This window comes from Etheostoma cragini, chromosome 18, assembly GCF_013103735.1.
Source record: "Etheostoma cragini isolate CJK2018 chromosome 18, CSU_Ecrag_1.0, whole genome shotgun sequence".
NCBI classification, from domain to species: domain Eukaryota; kingdom Metazoa; phylum Chordata; class Actinopteri; order Perciformes; family Percidae; genus Etheostoma; species Etheostoma cragini.
Window position 1 is genome coordinate 9,002,413 of NC_048424.1, and position 17,982 is coordinate 9,020,394.

A 17,982-nucleotide genomic window follows, 5' to 3' on the forward strand; every position below is an offset into this window, starting at 1 on the left:
GAACATTTCTTTGTGTTGATAAAAATGTGTTACAAGTGTAGCCCAAATTGTGAGATGGGAAAGTGGGGTTTGGGGGGGAGGGGGTTGGGAACATGCTGATTTTCTGTGTTTTGTGAAGTTTTCATTGGATGGAAAAGATGTGAATGAGTAAGTGCCCAGTTTATTGTAGTTGGTAGGCTAGTTATGTAGGGTGTTACTGTCAAGTCAAGGTGTGTCTGTATGCAACTGTGCCGTCTACCAATCCCATCAGTGTTAACTCTATTATCTTTAAATGTGTGGTCATGGCTTCTTACACACACACACACACACACACACACATCATCCACATAAGTTCAAAAGTGTAAGCCACTGAGTTCATTTTCATGTTGCCTATGGACTTTAGTTAAGGATTCACTTTAAACTGATTTCATGAGATGACCTGTTGTAGATATTGTAGGATTTGGCTTTTCTTTAGAAAAGGTATGTGCTTTGTATTTGTAGATGTAGACTTTAATGACAAAAACACTTGAAAAGAATTAGTCTGATTTGGTGACTGAACGTTTATAGTGAATGGATAGTAAGGCATGCCATGTAAATTATTTTATAATTGTATATGTCACGCATCTTTTGAATAAAACGTCATTGTTTCCAAAAAAAATGCTGTCTTGACTCCTAAATATATACAGTATTCAATTCAGAGATGGCATCAAACCTAGCTACCCAGCTATTGGACTGGAGTTTACACAAGGTGGCTCTATTATCTCATACAGCAAAAAAAACTTGTCATAGCAGGAAATGCACGTGCATAGCAGGAAAAGAATGTGAGTGAACATGCACAACACAAGGACCCTGAAACTCTGTAATGACTAAATAATTCTCAAAATTTAAAAACGGAATATCGCCAATATCGTGGTCATACTTGTAAGAACATTTGTTAAAGGTCCCATGACATGGGGCTTTTAGGATGCTCTTATAGAGACCTTAGTGGTCCCCTAATACTGTATCTGAAGTCTCTTTCCCAAAATTCAGCCTTGGTTAAGAATTAAAACCACCAGAGCCAGGTATGAGCTTCCTTTAGGACATGACAAGCAGAGAAAGGGGAGGTGAGCTTGCTCCTTATGACCTCATAAGGAGCAAGATTCCAGATCGGGCCATCTGAGTTTACATTTTCTCAAAAGCAGAGCAGGATACCCATAGGCAGGCTGGGGGAAACACATATTAATGTTAAAAATAAAAAATAAAACTCAAAGTGACATTTTCATTTCATAGGACCTTTAAGTCTCACAATATTGACTTACTATTGTCACATTTATACTCATTTATAAGAAAAAATACCATAATTAGGGATTCTCCACACCACCAGAATCCCCTAATTAAAACTTTAATTTGGGTTTAGGTGTTTAGAAAATGCTTTATATGTGCTTACCTGTTAATGTAAAGGTAATTACTGATGGGTTGTTATAAGCAAAACACAGTTTGTGAGTGGAAGAGTAACATAATCTATAGCCGCACATCCGAGTTGATGTCCGTGGTATCCCTGCTGTCATTAAAAGGCATCTGTCTGTCTCTGTCCGTGGTGCTGAACTCTGATTACGTGCCCCTCCTCCCGTGTGTTGCCTATGTGCTTCCGCCGCCCCCTCTTCGTTTTTTTTCTTTCTTTGAACCTAAACAAACAAAACAGCTTCGACTGCATTTTCTATTAAACGACGTAACAATACAGATAGATCACTGTGCTGTATTCTATAGGCCGCGGACTGTTTCCCCATCGCCATTTTCAGCCGCCAGACGGCCCGGTGTGATAATGGACACCGACTACTCGTCCAGCTTGGAAAACCCTCTGTACAGCGAGCTGAAATACTTCTGTAGGAAGATAAAGGAGGCCTACAACGAGCTGAAGGAGGACCTGACACCTTACCGGGATGATCGCTTTTACAGGTGGGTCTCCTGTTATCTACTAACTCAATGGCAGATTCAGATTTACCGATGCCAACAATATCATGGCTATTTTGGCGTTGTATCCTATGTTGTGAATTATACTTTAGCAATCTGCACCTTGAGGCAGAACAGTTCTTATATATCATGAGCGTTGTGTTATCATGGTAGATGCAAACGAAAGGTATTAAGCTTATGTGGAATTATACTCGTTTGTAGCCTATGCTTTATATTTTATATAATTCCAGACTAAAAGGAGTAGAGCAGTCCTAAAATAGATACATTGAAGAAAATATCACTGGAAACGGGAAAAACGGGTTAATATTTTGCATTTAAAATATTATCAGAAAATGCTTTAATATACAATTTTAGATCGTCTCACAATTTAAATAAACGAGATAGAGGCCTCTTGATTCCTATAAAAGGCAACAGGTGCTGTCTTGTGGAAGGGAAATGAAGTGAATCACCACATCGCTAATTTAAAATGTCAATGTTGTCGTTCAAATTTGAAGAAATTAACTTAATTTGTTTTTATGTCTCATTTTATTTTTTTTACTATCTCGTTAGAAATTAAAAGTTGACGTATGACGTAATAGTGTTACGGTGCGAACCTTGTACAGGACGTGCAGCCTATTATGTTTGCATCATATTATTTTATATGTCATTAATGTTCTGTTTTATATATTTGCAATAAATATGACATTTAAAAAAAAAAAGTTAGCTAGCTAACACAATAAAACTCAATTCGAAAAAAATAAATAAAAAAAATACAGGACGTGCAGCCATTCAGATAGCAGTGACCATTGAAGATTTTAAACCGTACGCCTTTTTTCAAAATAAGACAGACACAAATATATATATATATATTTTTATATAAACACACACACACGCACACACACACACCTTCTGAAATTGAAACACGACAGCTTCATAGACTAGCAGCCGAATCTCATTTCTAGGAGGGAAGCCCCGTTGGCGTCACGTAACCAAAGTCCTTCCCATTTGATGACGTTGCACCCCCAGTTGTCGCAGACTGATGTTGATACACGGATGTGGATTCACTGCAAAATTTTAACGTTTTTTCTCGGCACCGAGACTGCGAACCGAAAGAAATGGAGCTGTAAGTGTAACGTTTGGTCAGCGGATACGCGCGAGATATGTCACTGATGTTTAAATGTGTGAGGGGCAATTTTAGAACCACTGTTTAGCTCTTTTCTGCCATCTGTTACTGCTAGCATAAACTAGCATGAAGCTAGCAGTGTTGACATTAGTAGGCTAACAACATTAACCAGAAAAACTTTACTCACATTGGCTTGTTTCGCTCACTTTCTGCTTGTGGCTCGGGTGATTATCATGTGTGTGTATATGTGTGTGTGTTTTTAACCCTAGTGAATTTCTCCCTGTGACAGATTGGCCCCTATGCGGCTCTACACCCTGTCCAAAAGACATTTTGTCTTGGTCTTCGTGTTTTTCCTGATCTGCTTTGGTCTCACAGTCTTCATTGGGATTGCAGGTATGGCTGATAAACATTTATGTGACACCGGCCCAAGCTGGGTGTTGGTCACAAGTATTTTGAATACAGGTTTTAAGATACGAGATAAAATATATAAGATAGCGAGTACGTCATTCTACTGACTCCATAACTTCCTGGTATCAAGCACTGATACAAAAATTCATTAAAAAACTAAGATGTTTTTTTTTGCCACTATGCTGCTGCTTTTTGGATAGGAGTTGTTCCTTTTGTTAAAAATGTATTCATTGTGTTTCCTTTATTTGTGTAGGTCCTAGGATTATTGCTGAGCAGGAACCCAGCGGTGATCAGATACTCTTCAAAAACCTCTCAGTTAAGGTAGGATTAAATGGTGTGTGTCACTGTAATAAAAAGCAGCGAACATCAGTGATATTTAATGTCAGGGCTATATGTAATGAATGCAAACCAAAGACTAAACGTCTGACAAATATTATGGGTGGGTATTGTTAAAATTGTTTTGATACCGATACTGGTTCCTAAACTATACTTCATATAGTCAATATCAATGTTATAAGAATCCATTTTAACAAAAATAAATTACAACTTTACATATTATTGTACTTTTTCCCTCATCTCCCTAAACATATACACTGTAGTCAAACCTCTCAAAATACACACATACGTGACCCCGTTTCTGTGCGTGTGTTTTTCTTGCCTGCTTCTACGATGTGTATAGTTGCATGCTGCATGCTTATTGGCTCACTGACGCTGATGAGATTTAGGTATTGGTATTTTATATTTTATGACGAGGCACTTTTTGATACTCTTGAGGCAATTTAAAAAAGTGTTGATGTTTGTTATCCAGCCCTAGCAAAATGCAAGCCCAATTGTGATAATATTTGGTGTGATATTTGCATATTTTCTGTTTGTTTATTTACTGTGAGGGCCAGCTGTGTCCTTTCTGTACACAGACATATCAACTGGAGAGTTCTGCTTTCTGACAGTGCGCTTGTGTGTGTATTTTTTTACACATTGCATCATCTCTTCAAAATCTGCAAAACTGAAGCCATTTCTTACTGAAGGGAACGAATAGCAAATAACTATGTTTTTGTGTTTTACTATTTTATTTATTATATTTACTCAAATGTTAAATAATTGTACTTTTACGCTTGTTGCTACTATGGCATTGTTCTTTACTCTGGGATTCCAACCCTTCTCTTTCCACTCTTAATTTAATGCACCATCTTGTGTCAGGAGAAAATCGTTGGGTTTTCTGTTACGATCTGTTAGAGATGCCTTCTTCCTGGAAAATCATCTTGTGTGTTTTATGTGCTTCCATTAATAAGTATCTCTTATAATGATTAGTAAATTACTTAAGTCATTCATTGTGTGTTTTTCAGACCGAGCCCTTCAATCTAGTTTCTCCTCCTCTCACCACCTACAACCAGCAGCTATGGCTCACCTGTGTGATGCATGCTGAAAACAGCAATAGTAAGAGCACAGAATGAGTTACAGAAAACAATTGTTTACCATGACGGTTGAATGTTACACTACCCTGACAATACCCAAACACACTTTTTAATAACATGTTTTTACTGCTTGTTGTGTCAGTGGGAGACTTCCAGCAGCCTTTCGAATTCAATGTTGAACTAAAGGGAGTGATGCAGGACGCCAGCGTGATGCACACCAGCCACATACACAAGAAATCACGAACGCTACACTGCGGGGCTGTAAGTATATACCCGCAAACACAGCCACCTTCCTCGCTCACAGCGTGCTGGACTGTCATTATTTATTTAGGCAAGCAGCATCAACCAGCACAGCCGTGTGAGTTTACAAAATGTAATTTAAGATATGAAATGAGGTTGCAGTATAGCGAGTGCAGAATTGAATTTGATCATTATGTATAGTAACATCCTCAGAGCAATTTCTTTATGCACTGTACATTTGGATTGTTTAAAGAACCGACACTGATGCAATGTTTCTTATCTGTACTTGCAGAAATGTGATGAGATCATTGTGCTCCACCTTGGCTATCTAAACTACACCCAGTACCATGTCATGGTCAGCTTCAAAGGCCTTGAAAATATCACATATGAAATCAAAATCAAGTTTGTGGTAAGTGACACTGGCAAGATTTTTCTCCCAGCTTATAAAACCAACTCTGTCATTTGGTCTTTTCGTCATCTAATTTTATACATCTAAAATACATCTTTTTGTTTTTTCTCCTTTTTCTTCTCGTTTTTAGTGGAAAACCTACAACCCCACCTTCTCGCAAGTGGAGATCTGGTTTCGTTTTGTCTTTGTGGTGTTGACCTTTATGGTGACGGTAAGAGCACAGATAACGTTTTACCGTCTTTATCTTCAATAAAATCACATAACCAGTATTCCAATCTGACTAAAACCTGACAGTGGACAAAAGATAACTAATGTAAATCAGTGACTTAAAATCAAATGGTTACCAAATGCAGGATTAACGTTTGTTTTTCTCTGCATGTCCAAGTGTATGTTTGCACACTCACTGAGGAAGTTCTCTATGAGGGACTGGGGCATAGAACAGAAGTGGATGTCTATCCTGCTCCCTTTACTGCTGCTCTACAATGGTGAGCTTCAGCAGTCCTTATTTTACCCCTTAAAACACAACTTGTTACAATCTGGCATCCCCATTATAACACCTTTTTGACCATTAAAGCTGTAACTTTTTTGTTCATAGCCAAAGAACTGTGGTTGTTTTATGTATCAACTGCAACTGTTGCATGTGTCCTGTCCATTGCAAAAGAAGTTCAACTTGAAGGGCAGGTGTGTTGCTTATTGTGTTTTGTTGCTTTTGCTGTTCAGATCCATTTTTCCCACTGTCATTCCTGGTGAACAGCTGGTTTCCAGGCACCTTGGACGCTTTCTTCCAGGCTCTGTTCCTGTCCGCCCTGCTGCTCTTCTGGCTCTGTGTTTATCATGGCATCAGGGTTCAGGTGGGTTCTTTACTACACCTACACTTTAATGGTCTTTCTTTCATTTTTAGCTTTTCACGAATCTTGTTTCTTGTGTTTAATATTGTTTCTAAAGGGAGAGAGGAAATTTCTGACATTCTACCTGCCTAAGTTGATCATTGTAGGTCTTCTGTGGCTTTCAGCAGTTACACTGGGCATATGGCAAACGTAAGTCTGACCCTACTGGCCACTAGCAGCTTGATTCAGATTTGGAATTATAAGAAAGAAAAATAACTACTCTCCGTTTCTGAATTCACAGAGTTAATGAACTCCAAGACCCTACATATCAGTATAAAGTCGACATAGTGAACTTTCAGGTGAGAGGTTATTTTGATGGTACAAGTTGTGTGGTAAAGGTGGTTGGACAGTATTGTTATATTTAGTATGTCAGTGTTTGTTTTCATTTGCGTAGCTGTTTAATGAAGCCCCATGTTATTTTTCCAGGGCATGAAGGTCTTCTTCCTGATTGTAGTTGTCCTCTACATCCTCTACCTGATCTTCCTGGTGGTCAGAGCTTGTTCTGAACTCAAGAACATGCCTTACTCAGGTATCACAGCATACTAAACCTCTCTCCATTTGATTCAAGTCAAATGCTTTTACTAATATTAATGTACTGTGTGTTTTCAATCACTAGATCTCCGGCTCAGGTTTTTGACAGCATTGACGTTTGTGGTCCTTGTTATAAGGTGTGTTCTTAAAGAAAATCCAAAACCTAAAAGGGGAAACTTTGTGTGTGTATGTTTTTTTTTATGTAATTTATTTAAGAGTTTGATAAGGCCTTTTGTGGTTCATTGGATCATGTCCTTCGTGTTGCTCTTTCTTCTCCAGCATGGTCATTCTCTACCTGAGGTTTGGTGCCAAGGCTCTCCAAGACAATTTTGTCGCCGAATTGTCTACTCATTACCAAAACTATATCCTTTCAAACAATATTTCTTTTTGACTAGGATTTCACTTAAATATATACCATGTGAGATTCCATGTTTATGTCTTAAATAGTGAGAAATGATTCCTTAACTTTCGACATACCAGCTGAATTTTTATCCTTCTATGGCCTACTCAACTTTTACTTGTACACATTAGCATTTGTGTACTCCCCCTCCAAAAATGCACTTTATGGTAGGTAATACACTACAGTTTCAATTCAATAGATCTTTAAGATGATGTATTAATGTATTAACCCAACTGGCTTTGTGTAATTTCTCAGACTCCCAGTTGAAGGATAATCCTGCTTTTTCCATGCTGAATGACTCCGATGATGAAGTAATATACGGGTAAGCGTCTGTTTACTTAATTGCTTTTATGAATTCTTAGTTGTTGGTTTGGGAGGTAGTATTAAGTGTGAACTTGCATAACTAACGAGCTTATGTTTTCTTTCTCTTTGTAAAGGAGTGATTATGAAGACATGCCTTTACAAAATGGACGTGCTATCAAAGCAACCACGAAGTACCAGGATGAGAGTGACAGTGACTGATGAGATCTCTGAGTGGCTCGTTGGTCCTCTTTTGTGTCCTGGTGGAAAACTATGACAATACAATACAACGAACTATCACATGTATGTTTGAATAAGGAGTACCTGCATTGGCAGTAGGAAATGAAATACTGTAAGTGTACAAAACTGTTTTAAAAACAAACAAACACTGAATGTACTGTACTTTTACTGAAAGTTGGGGGATGTTGCCACTTACTTTTCTTTCATTGTTTATGCTTTCATTCACATTGAAAAAAAATGTAAAACATGTAAAACAATACACACTTTTTACCAGTTTGTAAACTATTTTCCTCATAACCAGTATTTCTTCAGTTAGAAATGATCGGAAAAGTGCTAATATTGATTGGGGATTTTTGTTGTGTGAAGTCAATTTTTTATTTTATTGCTTTGCGTTGAACCACTGAAAATACAGAGAGCCTTAGCTGGAGTAGATACCACTTCTTTCTTACCACTCCTCTTTCCAATTCTTTCTTTGAAAAGCAGCTTTGTAATTGCTATTGTTTAAGAATGTAATTTATTTAGCTGAAAACACATTTGATACTGTATTATCTGACTACATGGATGAATGGCTTTTGATGAATTGTGTGGATTTCACACAACTTTATGTAAATGTTTATGTAAATGGTCAACTGATTTATCACGTAACACATTTCTTATCGCCACATATACAGTAGTTTTACCATTTGCCAAATATATTTTGCCTTTTGTAGAACATATTATTTTAAGTATTTTTTTTTTCTGCCCCAACTTTCCTATATTGCTTACAATGTGTGACTTGCTTTCCTTTCCATTATATTTTAAAATGGGAGTTAAGTACAAAAACAGCAAAAACAAATGTGTTTCCATTCTCTACAAATATCACAACATGTATTCTCATCAAGATGGTGCCTTGTCTTTAAATTTCTTCTTCATGGGCCAAAGTCTCAAATGTATATATGCTTTGGCACAAATTTACATTTTGGATTATTTCAGTGTGAATGTAATTACAATGGTTTAAGGTGTTTAAATGAGATTGATTTTTGTTGCTTCATGCGATGAAAGCTGTACATGTTGCACTCTGTCATTTCACATGTAAATAAAGCAAAGTATATAAAGCATAGTATTGTTTTAATTAATTGGACTTACTATAAAAACAAAATGTATTCAAATAGAGGCAACGTGACCAAACATAACATGCTGATTCATGAATATACACAAAATCCTAAATATTGCAAACACTTCAGGTACATTGTTGGTGGTTCAGAGGGCCAGTCCAAAAACATTGACGATACAGTACATGGACTTGTTCTCCCATCTCACGGTACAGCTTCCTGTTGGGTGTGATTCACAATAAATTTGGTATCACATCTAAAATAAAATATTTAAAGACAATGACTAAATATAACCAGTTTCTGAAAGCTGACCACTCAAAAGCACACAGAGAGTTGCTGACAGAAGAGAAAACCTTCTATTAAATCAACATTACTACTGTATTTTACCATCACTTGAGTTGTCCCAAAAGCATGTGCTGGCTGTTTGAAGACCTGCTCCATTTTTCTGCATGATGATACAGGTTACTGTGGGAAAACACGTCTTTTAATACCAACTTCATAGCCTTTGAAACCTGAGAACATTATTGTTGTACTGCAGCAGCGCATGTACCAATATATTTGAAAGGCTTTCCCAGCTTGCTGAGTTGACTGAGGCACTGCTCCACTACACTGGTGGTCCACTGGTTAACTCTGCTGTGCTGGTAAGCATTTCCTCCAATGGCTGCTTCTACTGACTACAGAGACAATTTAAACAAAGTGGTATTAAACATAAACTGATCAACACACGTCATTCATGTAATAGCCTTTGATACTGTAATGCAATTAGAATATGTTACAAACCAATGATTTTGTAATCCGCATCATATAATACAACTTAACTAGCAAAATATTAAATTAAATTGCTCTAAATAAGCGTGAACCAATATTGTATAAAACTCTACAAGTACACAAACAGTGCCTAGCAACCGTTACAGTGTCCTTAGCAACCAACAAGTTGCTCAACATAGCTAAATTGCAAGCTAGCGGTAGTGACCCGATAAAATCTAAACTTTGTGGATAAACCGAAAGGCATCATATCTTTTTGCTTACCTCTTTAATGATTTTGCTCACTTCTTCAACGACAAACACAGTCTGGCGAGATACAAACAATTCAGTTTAGGCTAGCCATTCGACAACAATTAACGTAGCTAGCGTTAATACATCCATGGTCGACATGGCTGCTTGTCTTCACGTTAACGTGAACTTACTTTCTTGCCAAACGATAATAAGCCTTCAAAGGAATTATTAGGTCATATATGAGCGTTGTTTCTAGGTGACAAAAAACAGCAATAACTAGTTTCAAGTATGAAACCTACCTCGTCTTCTGTCTGATACTCGTCCATTGTTACTGCCTCCGATGTGAAAGCATAACGCTAGACAGTTAAAGACAGCATGAAAGTTACCCTGGAACAAGACTTCCGGTCGTTTTTCTTCAGAATAAGTGTTACTAACAGGAACTAACAAGTGATCTTTGTGTGTTTGTGGTAAGCATTTGTTGACCAAATTCTTCAAGATTAAAGTTATCACATAAAACTACTACTACAATGTGAAGTCAAACAGCAGCATTTTGTAAAATAGAGAAAACATGTTTTTTTATTTTATTTTTTTTTTTACCTATGATTACATCCATAGGCCTACATACACATTTTACTTGAGAAATTACTGATTTTTTTTTTTTTTCATTTGATCAATAGACCGAGTGAGGGGCCTTGTAGCATGGTAAGGCATCAGTCCTACACAACTGCAAGTTATGCTGAAAAAATGGTGGCACTCCAGCCAAAAACCTGTCATCTATTCTAGGTCAACGTATTATGTATATCCATGGGTTTACTCCATGTCACATTGATGGCACTACTGTAGCAACTTAAAACAAAACACACGAAAACAGAGACTTGGATGTAATTGTATTTGAATTGCCAGTAAATGTCTTGATTTATTAAAAATATATTTAAAAAAAAACGTAAACAGGGAAGACACCGCCTCCTGTAGGCCATTTACCGAAAACATCAAAGTGAGGCATATTTTTCACTTGTTCGTTGGCAACCATAAGGTAATCCTTTGTTCTCGCCGTTTAGAGGGCACTTTCAGGTATGTTAATGCTTTAAAATTCAACTACTTGCGGATAGCGTCCTCTCGCATCATTCTCACAGTATCTGGCGTTAAATGTACTGTTCAGGAAAATGGCGTTGGCTAATCGAGTTGATATGTTAACATTATGACGCTAACTGCTAGCTTCAATTGGCTGGCTAATATGCTAACGTTAGCTAAAGTTGCATGGAACAACGATAACATAAGGTGTGAGATGTGTATTAGGAGTAAATATTTACACGTGTTCAGCTAAAGTTTAGCGTTTATCCAAACTAACTACATAATTTCTTCTATTTTAGCTAACCCCGAAGGAAGCGCCTTACAAAGTGGCAGAACTCTCTAAGTGAACTTGGACCAGGTAATTACGGTATAGTTACGTATTTACTTCTAACATTACCCTCTCTCATATGCAATTGCGACCAACTGACGCTAAATATTACCATAAGAAAACTCTCCTTGCATTAGAGTTAACGAGGTTTTCCTAAAATAACGTTAGTTAGTGCTTTTTACTTGCGCAGTTTTCGCATTCATTATGAAGTTCGCGTTTAAAGTCCAAATTAATCGGTTATAATTAGCGTAGTTTAGCATTGCATATCTCGTAATTTAAACTTGTTTTAAGTTCACGTTTAATTTAGTAATGAATAGCAACTTCCAAATTAAGACTTCCATTGCTGACGCTATAACTTTTAAGAAAAACGGAAGTTTAAACGGTGCTGTTGCTAGCTTGGTACACTATCTAGCTATGTCTGTTGTCCACACATCGATGTTTTTATTGTAACATTAGTAAAGTTGGGATATTTTGATGGATTTTACACATTTTTTTTAGATTCCCATGGGCTCTACTTGAGTACAAGTGTATGGCGTAACTTATGAGCTGCAAAAGTTTTAGACTGAGTAGTTTCCGTCACCAGAGGGAGACAAAGCTTAATATATATTTGTGAAAAGTATAACGTAAGCACTGGAAGGTCAACTACTGTATTATGTTCATTGTGATTCACACACACGATCCTGTAATTAGACATAACTATACTAAATCTCAATTTTATGATTAACTGAATTATGAATACACAAACAAGTCTGACTCCATTAAAGCTATAAAGAGGATTTTATGGTACTCTTTCGTAGTGATAGCTTATTGGGTAGGAGCACGTCACGTGACCAGAAATCGCTTTAACCCGCATTCACTTAAATAACGTTTTGTAACAGAAGTCATTGTTGCAGTATGTATTTCTTTCATGCGCAGCCGATTACTTATTGTTTGCAATTTGTTGGTAAGATTTTGAAAATGTTGACATTATGTTGAACCGTGGGTGAGAGTTACCGTGCGGCGAATCACTCGTTTACAGCCGACCCATTCACGGTATCGCTTCTCGGCCTTTTGGCTAAGATCAAGTGTAGTATCTGTTCTTATCAGTTTAATATCTGATACGTCCCCTACCCGGGGACCATATATTAAGTTGATTTTTGGAACTGGGAGATGGAATAGGGGCTTGCTCCGTCCACTCCACGCATCGACCTGGTATTGCAGTACCTCCAGGAACGGTGCACCCCCTCTAATTGTTGAAAAAAACTGCTTTTTACTACTTTTTACTAAAAAACACTGCTTTTTACTACTTATTATTATAATCCATTACGTTATTGGTCCCAAACAATACGGCCCTTTACCCAAAACTTCCTGGATTTTTTATACACGCTCCAAAGCTTCAGCACACCATACAACATCACTAGCGATAACATGTATTTTTATATTTTTTTTGCTTGCATAAATCCGGGCAGATTAGTAACTGCAGTGTCTATAGTCCTTGAGTTGAGAATGCATGTGGCTGATGGTGTGCGTGTGAGTGTTTTTCTGATGAGCAGGTGGCACCTTGTACGGCAGCCTCAGCCACAGTGTAAGAAATGCATGAATGGTTCCTGTACTATGTAAAAGTGCTTTGAGTAGTCATTAAGACTAGAAAAGTGCTAAATAAGAACAGAACAATTACATTTTAAAATGTGCTGAGTTCACTGTCCTTTCCACGTGTAAGAAATCCTAACACTGATAGTTTGCATTGAATCTGTTGTTAGGCGTCGTTGCCATAGTTGATCTCATTCCCCAAAAGTTTAGTTTACTGTGGTTTCACAGCCTGTGTGTGTGTGTGTGTGTGTGTGTGTGTGTGTGTGTGTAGTATATGCACTTTATTTCAGTTATCTTAAAACTTTTCCTTTGCTGTTATCCATACACAGTGAAGCATACAGTGCTTATTCAATCCGTTGCCTAGCTTAAACTAATGCAGTCTAGTACAACAGTCCTACAATAAATCCTTCCTTCCGGAAGATTATCATGTTCATTTTTTTGTGGAATTTGAGGTGTTTATTCAACTGCATGATCATTTAATTAGATTGATTTGCGTTTGTATTTGCACAACAACCCGGGTTGTTCTCACTCCAGACCAATAGGTGTCAGTAGCAGGAATGTCCGTAGCCTACCAAAAGTAAACAAAGACACCGGAAATGGTTGTAATGTGAGAAACAAAACTGTGATTTGTGTGTTTTTATTCTTTCACACGAATATCAAATGTGGATTCAAACACTTGTGATTGCAGTTTTATTTAGCTTTGTCTCAATTGAACATGCTCTTGGACTTTTACTCATTTGTGGGGAGTAAAATAGATGTAACTGGTGAGCTTAGGTTGGCTTTTGATATGGAAATACAACATTGCATGATGGGAAACATAACCATTACATATCCTGTAACCTGTAAGTAATCTTTGTCAGCCTTAGAACAGAAGTGTTTCTTCTATATTAAACTCCTGTAGATTATCAGACCCTTTGTAGACTCTGATTTTGGTTGTTCTTGATGGTCAGCTTCATCAGTCAGCATGGTCTGTGTGTGAAAGACTCGGCTGCCCCTGAGTTGTACAACTCATACTTACCTGGCAGGGGAGACACCATGATCAACAAGGTGGTTCACCCTGGGCGAGGCTTAGCCATTGCACTTCGGCCGAGCTGACCTCAGCGAATTCCTCAAATGTGGGAATCTCGACTGCATAATTTGTGGTAGTGGGGGACTGCGTTCGCGCTCTCCCCTGATAACATGTGAAACGAAAATACCAATGACTTTAATCGGTCACGTATATGTTAGAGAGGGATATTTGCCTTTTGCTAACTAAGGATATGTTGCTACCATGGATTGTATTGTATTGTATTGAACGGTCTGTGTTAGTCACCAGTGGGTTTCCTATTTAGCTGGTTTTGTCTTTAAGTTTTTTTAAGAGTTACTTTTAAATTATCTGCTCTAGTTTTTCCAACATTTGGACACATGTACGGTAACAATAATGGGCCAAAATGATGTGAAATTGCATTTTCTTTATTGAAAAACAGATAATTAAAACAAAAACAACAACAAAAAAACAAAAAACTTTGGGCCTGGGAAGAAAACTGATATCTATATGAGGATAACTATGGACATAGATATAAAATCCTTGTCTTTTTTGTCATTTTCTATTTTCTCTTATCTTTTGTACCAGGATCCTGTAAATCGTGTAACAAAAGAGAAAACATGTATTTAAAATCGTACATTGTTTTGTAACCTGTTGGCCTCAATAAAGATAAAAAAAAGAAACATTTTCTTGAGGGAGGACCCTTTAACCCCCCACCAAATACATGCACCTAAGTCTTTCCCAAACCTAGGAAAACGCGGATATAACCCTCGCACATATGAAGTTAAAGTTTATTTAGATTTTGTTTAATTTAATTCAGATTCAGTGAATAAGGCTGCAATAAACAATAATTATGAAATCACAGTCACCACTCAGTTGTAAATAGAACAGCCAGGTAAACTATAAATCAGTGAAGAAGAGAAGAATCAGACCGTTCACTTTACTGTCTAATGAAACATGTTTTGAAATAATCTGAAGGTTGACAATTTGCTGAAAAAAAATCAGCGAATGAATGCGTTGTGTGGTACGAGATACGAGTCCGTTCTGTTTCAAATGTTCAGTGTAGGGTTGAATCATGCAGTCAGCTCCATTCTACACTAGAGGCTACCAAAGCTCTTAAACTGCTGTGTGGCCTAATTTTTCGCCAGACCGGTCAAACCCATTATATTCCCCCACAGAGAACTAAGTTCGGATGTCTCAGTTGCAAGTTAGACATTTGCAAAAGTTTCCGACATTTCTTCTCGGTCTTTTTATGCTGCTGCTTTGTTTGGCTGCAAGTTAGATCCATGTTCCTGGTGAATTATATTGTCGTTGGACCAGAGCATACCACGTGACCAGGACTCCCATGCGCAGCTTTTTGAATCCCCCGTTTAAAAGTTAGCTTATTTTTTTGCGTTTTGCATGGTATTTAACTGGCAACATGTTTATTGAGCTATTTGTTGGTTTTACTGAGTGTCCCCTAAACACATCATTCACGGCCAGACCTCTCAGTGAGAGTAACCGTGCGGCCAATCACTCGTTTACAGCCGACCCATTCACGGTATCGCTTCTCGGCCTTTTGGCTAAGATCAAGTGTAGTATCTGTTCTTATCAGTTTAATATCTGATACGTCCCCTACCCGGGGACCATATATTAAATTGATTTTTGGAACTGGGAGATGGAATAGGGGCTTGCTCCGTCCACTCCACGCATCGACCTGGTATTGCAGTACCTCCAGGAACGGTGCACCCCCTCTAATGGTTAAATATTAAAAACATTAGAAATGATGGAAGGCGGTATAAAACTTAGGTATAGAATTGAAAGTTTATATGAAATTATACCTAGATAGCGTTTACTATTTAAAGAGTGTAAACAGGCAAATAGTAGGAAGAGTGATATTGCAGATGATCTCAACCATCTATGATAATTTCCGTCAGAAAGGTTTTGAGATTAATGAAAAAAGAGAGAAATTAATTTCGATGTAATCCTTTTATAGCCTGTCAATATAAATTATATTTTCTGATAAGTAGCATAACTGTATTTTTCTTGTGAGTAATGCATCAAATGTGTGTAAATATTTGAAATAACATTAAGATCATCATGTAGGGGGGAAAAAACAAATGATTGGTGAAATAAACTAAGATAATCTGGAACCAAAATCTAGCTGTGGACCTGAACAAGGTTATTTATTTATTTTTTGTCTCATTGATTCTTCAATGTTGTACTCAGAGATGACATTTCCTGTGGACATCAAACATTGAGGGACGATTTGGGCTTAAATGCTACACAATATGACTTTAAATGTGAAAAGGTCACGGTTATTGCCAAATCCACTGAAACATAACACCTAACCTTTGTCTCATTATAGCTCTTTATTTCGCTGAGCTGAGCTTTCATCAACCCTCCATTTAAAAAAAAAAAAAAAAAAAAAAAAGGCACATGAAACTCAAAACAGCAATTTAAAGTAATATCAAGTAAAAAGCAATGGAAACGTATTCAACGAATTTCATAATGGACATCATTAAAAAAACATCACAAATTAAGCAACACAGACACATTTTTTACTTGAGTTTTTTCACATTATTGTAACAAAAAGAGCAATTGCTCCATTTCAGTCTGCAGTTAAAACAATGCAAACCGTGTTCATCTAAAGACAAACTCTTAAACTGCCCTAAATCAAAGAAGCAAGACTTCTTTGGAACAGTTGAATATTATTTCTGCGTGACGGTGAATGAGTTCTGGTCCATTAACTCGCCAACTCTCTCCTGGAGGGTCTGTACCACCTCTGCCAGGATGAAGAGGTGTGTGTCGTCAAGGTCCTTGAGGATGAATTTCTTTCCCAGGGCCATTTTTTCATCCAAGTAGAGGAGGAACTGTTTCATGGCAGGATCACTGGTCCAGTGAGCAGAGAGGGGAGCAAGGGGAAACAACTATAAGTTCTGCACGTTCTGTAAGGAATAACGTCCTTACATTTCATCATACGAGTAACAGCATCAGTAGAAGCACGTCATTTTCCTCAGATGTACAGCTTTCCTCACCATTCAACAAGAACGCCTTTGTGTACGTTGACCATGTTAACAGGTGCAGAGAAATCAGCAGTCGATCCAAATGGAAATGCTCAAATCCTGCAGCACAAGAAATTACTTGTTAACGTTACTTTCCTGAACGTAAACATGAACAGCTAACGGAGCAATAGGGACAGCCAGGACAGTAAATTCACGTCAAGAAACAGAAGCCAAAAATCACAAAATCGGCCTGTTTGGGCTCTCGGTCTCTTTTGAGGTTTTCGTAACATAACGTTACCTCAGAAAAACAAACTAAAACAATGGAGGGGTTTTAAGATCACATCTGCTAGCGTTAGCTTTGGATTTCACCATGGTTAGCTTGTTAGCTCAAAAGTCCATTACCCCGGGGATATTATGCTAGGTACTGCGATTGATGAATGTTAAACATCACGCTACCACTAAAGATTTAGACACCTAGAACCATCAAAATGAAGGATAAGAGACGGACTTCCACCAACCTGAAAGCTGGCTGCGGTTGTTTGCTAAGGCGTTTCAAAGCATTGTGGAATTGACGTGGTGAGACGTACGGTATGTACCGAGGGACAATCTTCGGCAATCCAAATATGCGCATGTGCCATAAAACTACAAGCATCGCCTGAGACGGTTTACAAGGAGGATCTATCGAAAGTTATTTTTGTGGTTCCCACTTGATTGAAAAAAAGCTTCGTGCTCTCATTTTAGTGCCATGAACAGTTGCACTGTATTTATCAATGATGAAACAGGTTGATTGTGTGGTGGGTAATCTGGATAAAATTTATAAGAATGTCATAATTATATATCTTTGTACCAGTATATACAATTATAGAGTACATTTTCATTAACATCCATTCTAAGGCTGTTGATAAATAACATAACCAACTCGGAATGCCTGCTGTTGGTCGATCCAGTCAATTAAATAATTGACAGATGAAGGTACATCATCATAATGATGCAACAATTACATTAAAGTCCAATATTGCCATAAAGAAGTCATGCTAGATGATTTACATGTCCAACAACAG

At 37.5% G+C, this 17,982-nt stretch overlaps 3 protein-coding genes and 3 non-coding genes across 11 annotated transcripts; 4 read left to right on the top strand and 2 right to left on the bottom strand.

The window, feature by feature from the left end:
- Positions 1-1,613: 1,613 nt before the first annotated feature.
- On the top strand, positions 1,614-8,957 carry tmem181 (transmembrane protein 181). 2 transcript variants are annotated; one of them, XM_034900723.1, is made up of 17 exons: positions 1,614-1,914; positions 3,321-3,424; positions 3,693-3,760; positions 4,783-4,873; positions 4,994-5,112; positions 5,384-5,500; positions 5,631-5,711; positions 5,886-5,985; positions 6,221-6,351; positions 6,446-6,537; positions 6,629-6,686; positions 6,814-6,916; positions 7,004-7,055; positions 7,198-7,280; positions 7,396-7,485; positions 7,574-7,640; positions 7,756-8,957. In XM_034900723.1, exons 1-17 carry the CDS (start codon positions 1,781-1,783, stop codon positions 7,838-7,840), a joined length of 1,575 nt encoding a protein of 524 aa, XP_034756614.1. In that variant the 5' UTR covers positions 1,614-1,780; the 3' UTR covers positions 7,841-8,957. The 2 variants fall into 2 exon arrangements, with proteins under 2 accessions (XP_034756614.1, XP_034756615.1); XM_034900724.1 differs by lacking the exon at positions 1,614-1,914 and adding an exon at positions 2,884-3,031.
- On the bottom strand, positions 8,595-10,356 carry dynlt1 (dynein, light chain, Tctex-type 1). 2 transcript variants are annotated; one of them, XM_034900727.1, is made up of 6 exons: positions 10,328-10,356; positions 10,245-10,294; positions 9,979-10,020; positions 9,500-9,623; positions 9,337-9,414; positions 8,595-9,168 (listed from the first exon to the last, which is right to left on the bottom strand). In XM_034900727.1, exons 2-6 carry the CDS (start codon positions 10,269-10,271, stop codon positions 9,098-9,100), a joined length of 342 nt encoding a protein of 113 aa, XP_034756618.1. In that variant the 5' UTR covers positions 10,272-10,294; positions 10,328-10,356; the 3' UTR covers positions 8,595-9,097. The 2 variants fall into 2 exon arrangements, with proteins under 2 accessions (XP_034756618.1, XP_034756617.1); XM_034900726.1 differs by having other exon boundaries at positions 10,245-10,356.
- Positions 10,357-12,378: 2,022 nt separating this feature from the next.
- Positions 12,379-12,569, top strand: LOC117962011. Its single transcript, XR_004660542.1, has one exon. It is a non-coding gene; the product is annotated as a U2 spliceosomal RNA (small nuclear RNA).
- A 1,354-nt stretch (positions 12,570-13,923) lies between these two features.
- LOC117962001 lies at positions 13,924-14,087 on the top strand. The gene has a single exon (XR_004660532.1). It is a non-coding gene; the product is annotated as a U1 spliceosomal RNA (small nuclear RNA).
- Positions 14,088-14,883: 796 nt separating this feature from the next.
- gtf2h5 (general transcription factor IIH, polypeptide 5) lies at positions 14,884-17,549 on the bottom strand. 4 transcript variants are annotated; one of them, XR_004660490.1, is made up of 4 exons: positions 17,440-17,549; positions 16,955-17,041; positions 16,541-16,808; positions 14,884-15,247 (listed from the first exon to the last, which is right to left on the bottom strand). XR_004660490.1 is itself a non-coding variant. In XM_034900728.1 (3 exons), exons 2-3 carry the CDS (start codon positions 16,987-16,989, stop codon positions 16,628-16,630), a joined length of 216 nt encoding a protein of 71 aa, XP_034756619.1. In that variant the 5' UTR covers positions 16,990-17,041; positions 17,440-17,549; the 3' UTR covers positions 16,538-16,627. The 4 variants fall into 4 exon arrangements, 1 of the variants encoding a protein (XP_034756619.1); XR_004660491.1 differs by having other exon boundaries at positions 15,063-15,247; positions 17,430-17,535; XR_004660492.1 differs by lacking the exon at positions 17,440-17,549 and adding an exon at positions 17,396-17,417 and having other exon boundaries at positions 15,063-15,247.
- LOC117962010 lies at positions 15,480-15,670 on the top strand. Its single transcript, XR_004660541.1, has one exon. It is a non-coding gene; the product is annotated as a U2 spliceosomal RNA (small nuclear RNA).
- Positions 17,550-17,982: the final 433 nt, after the last annotated feature.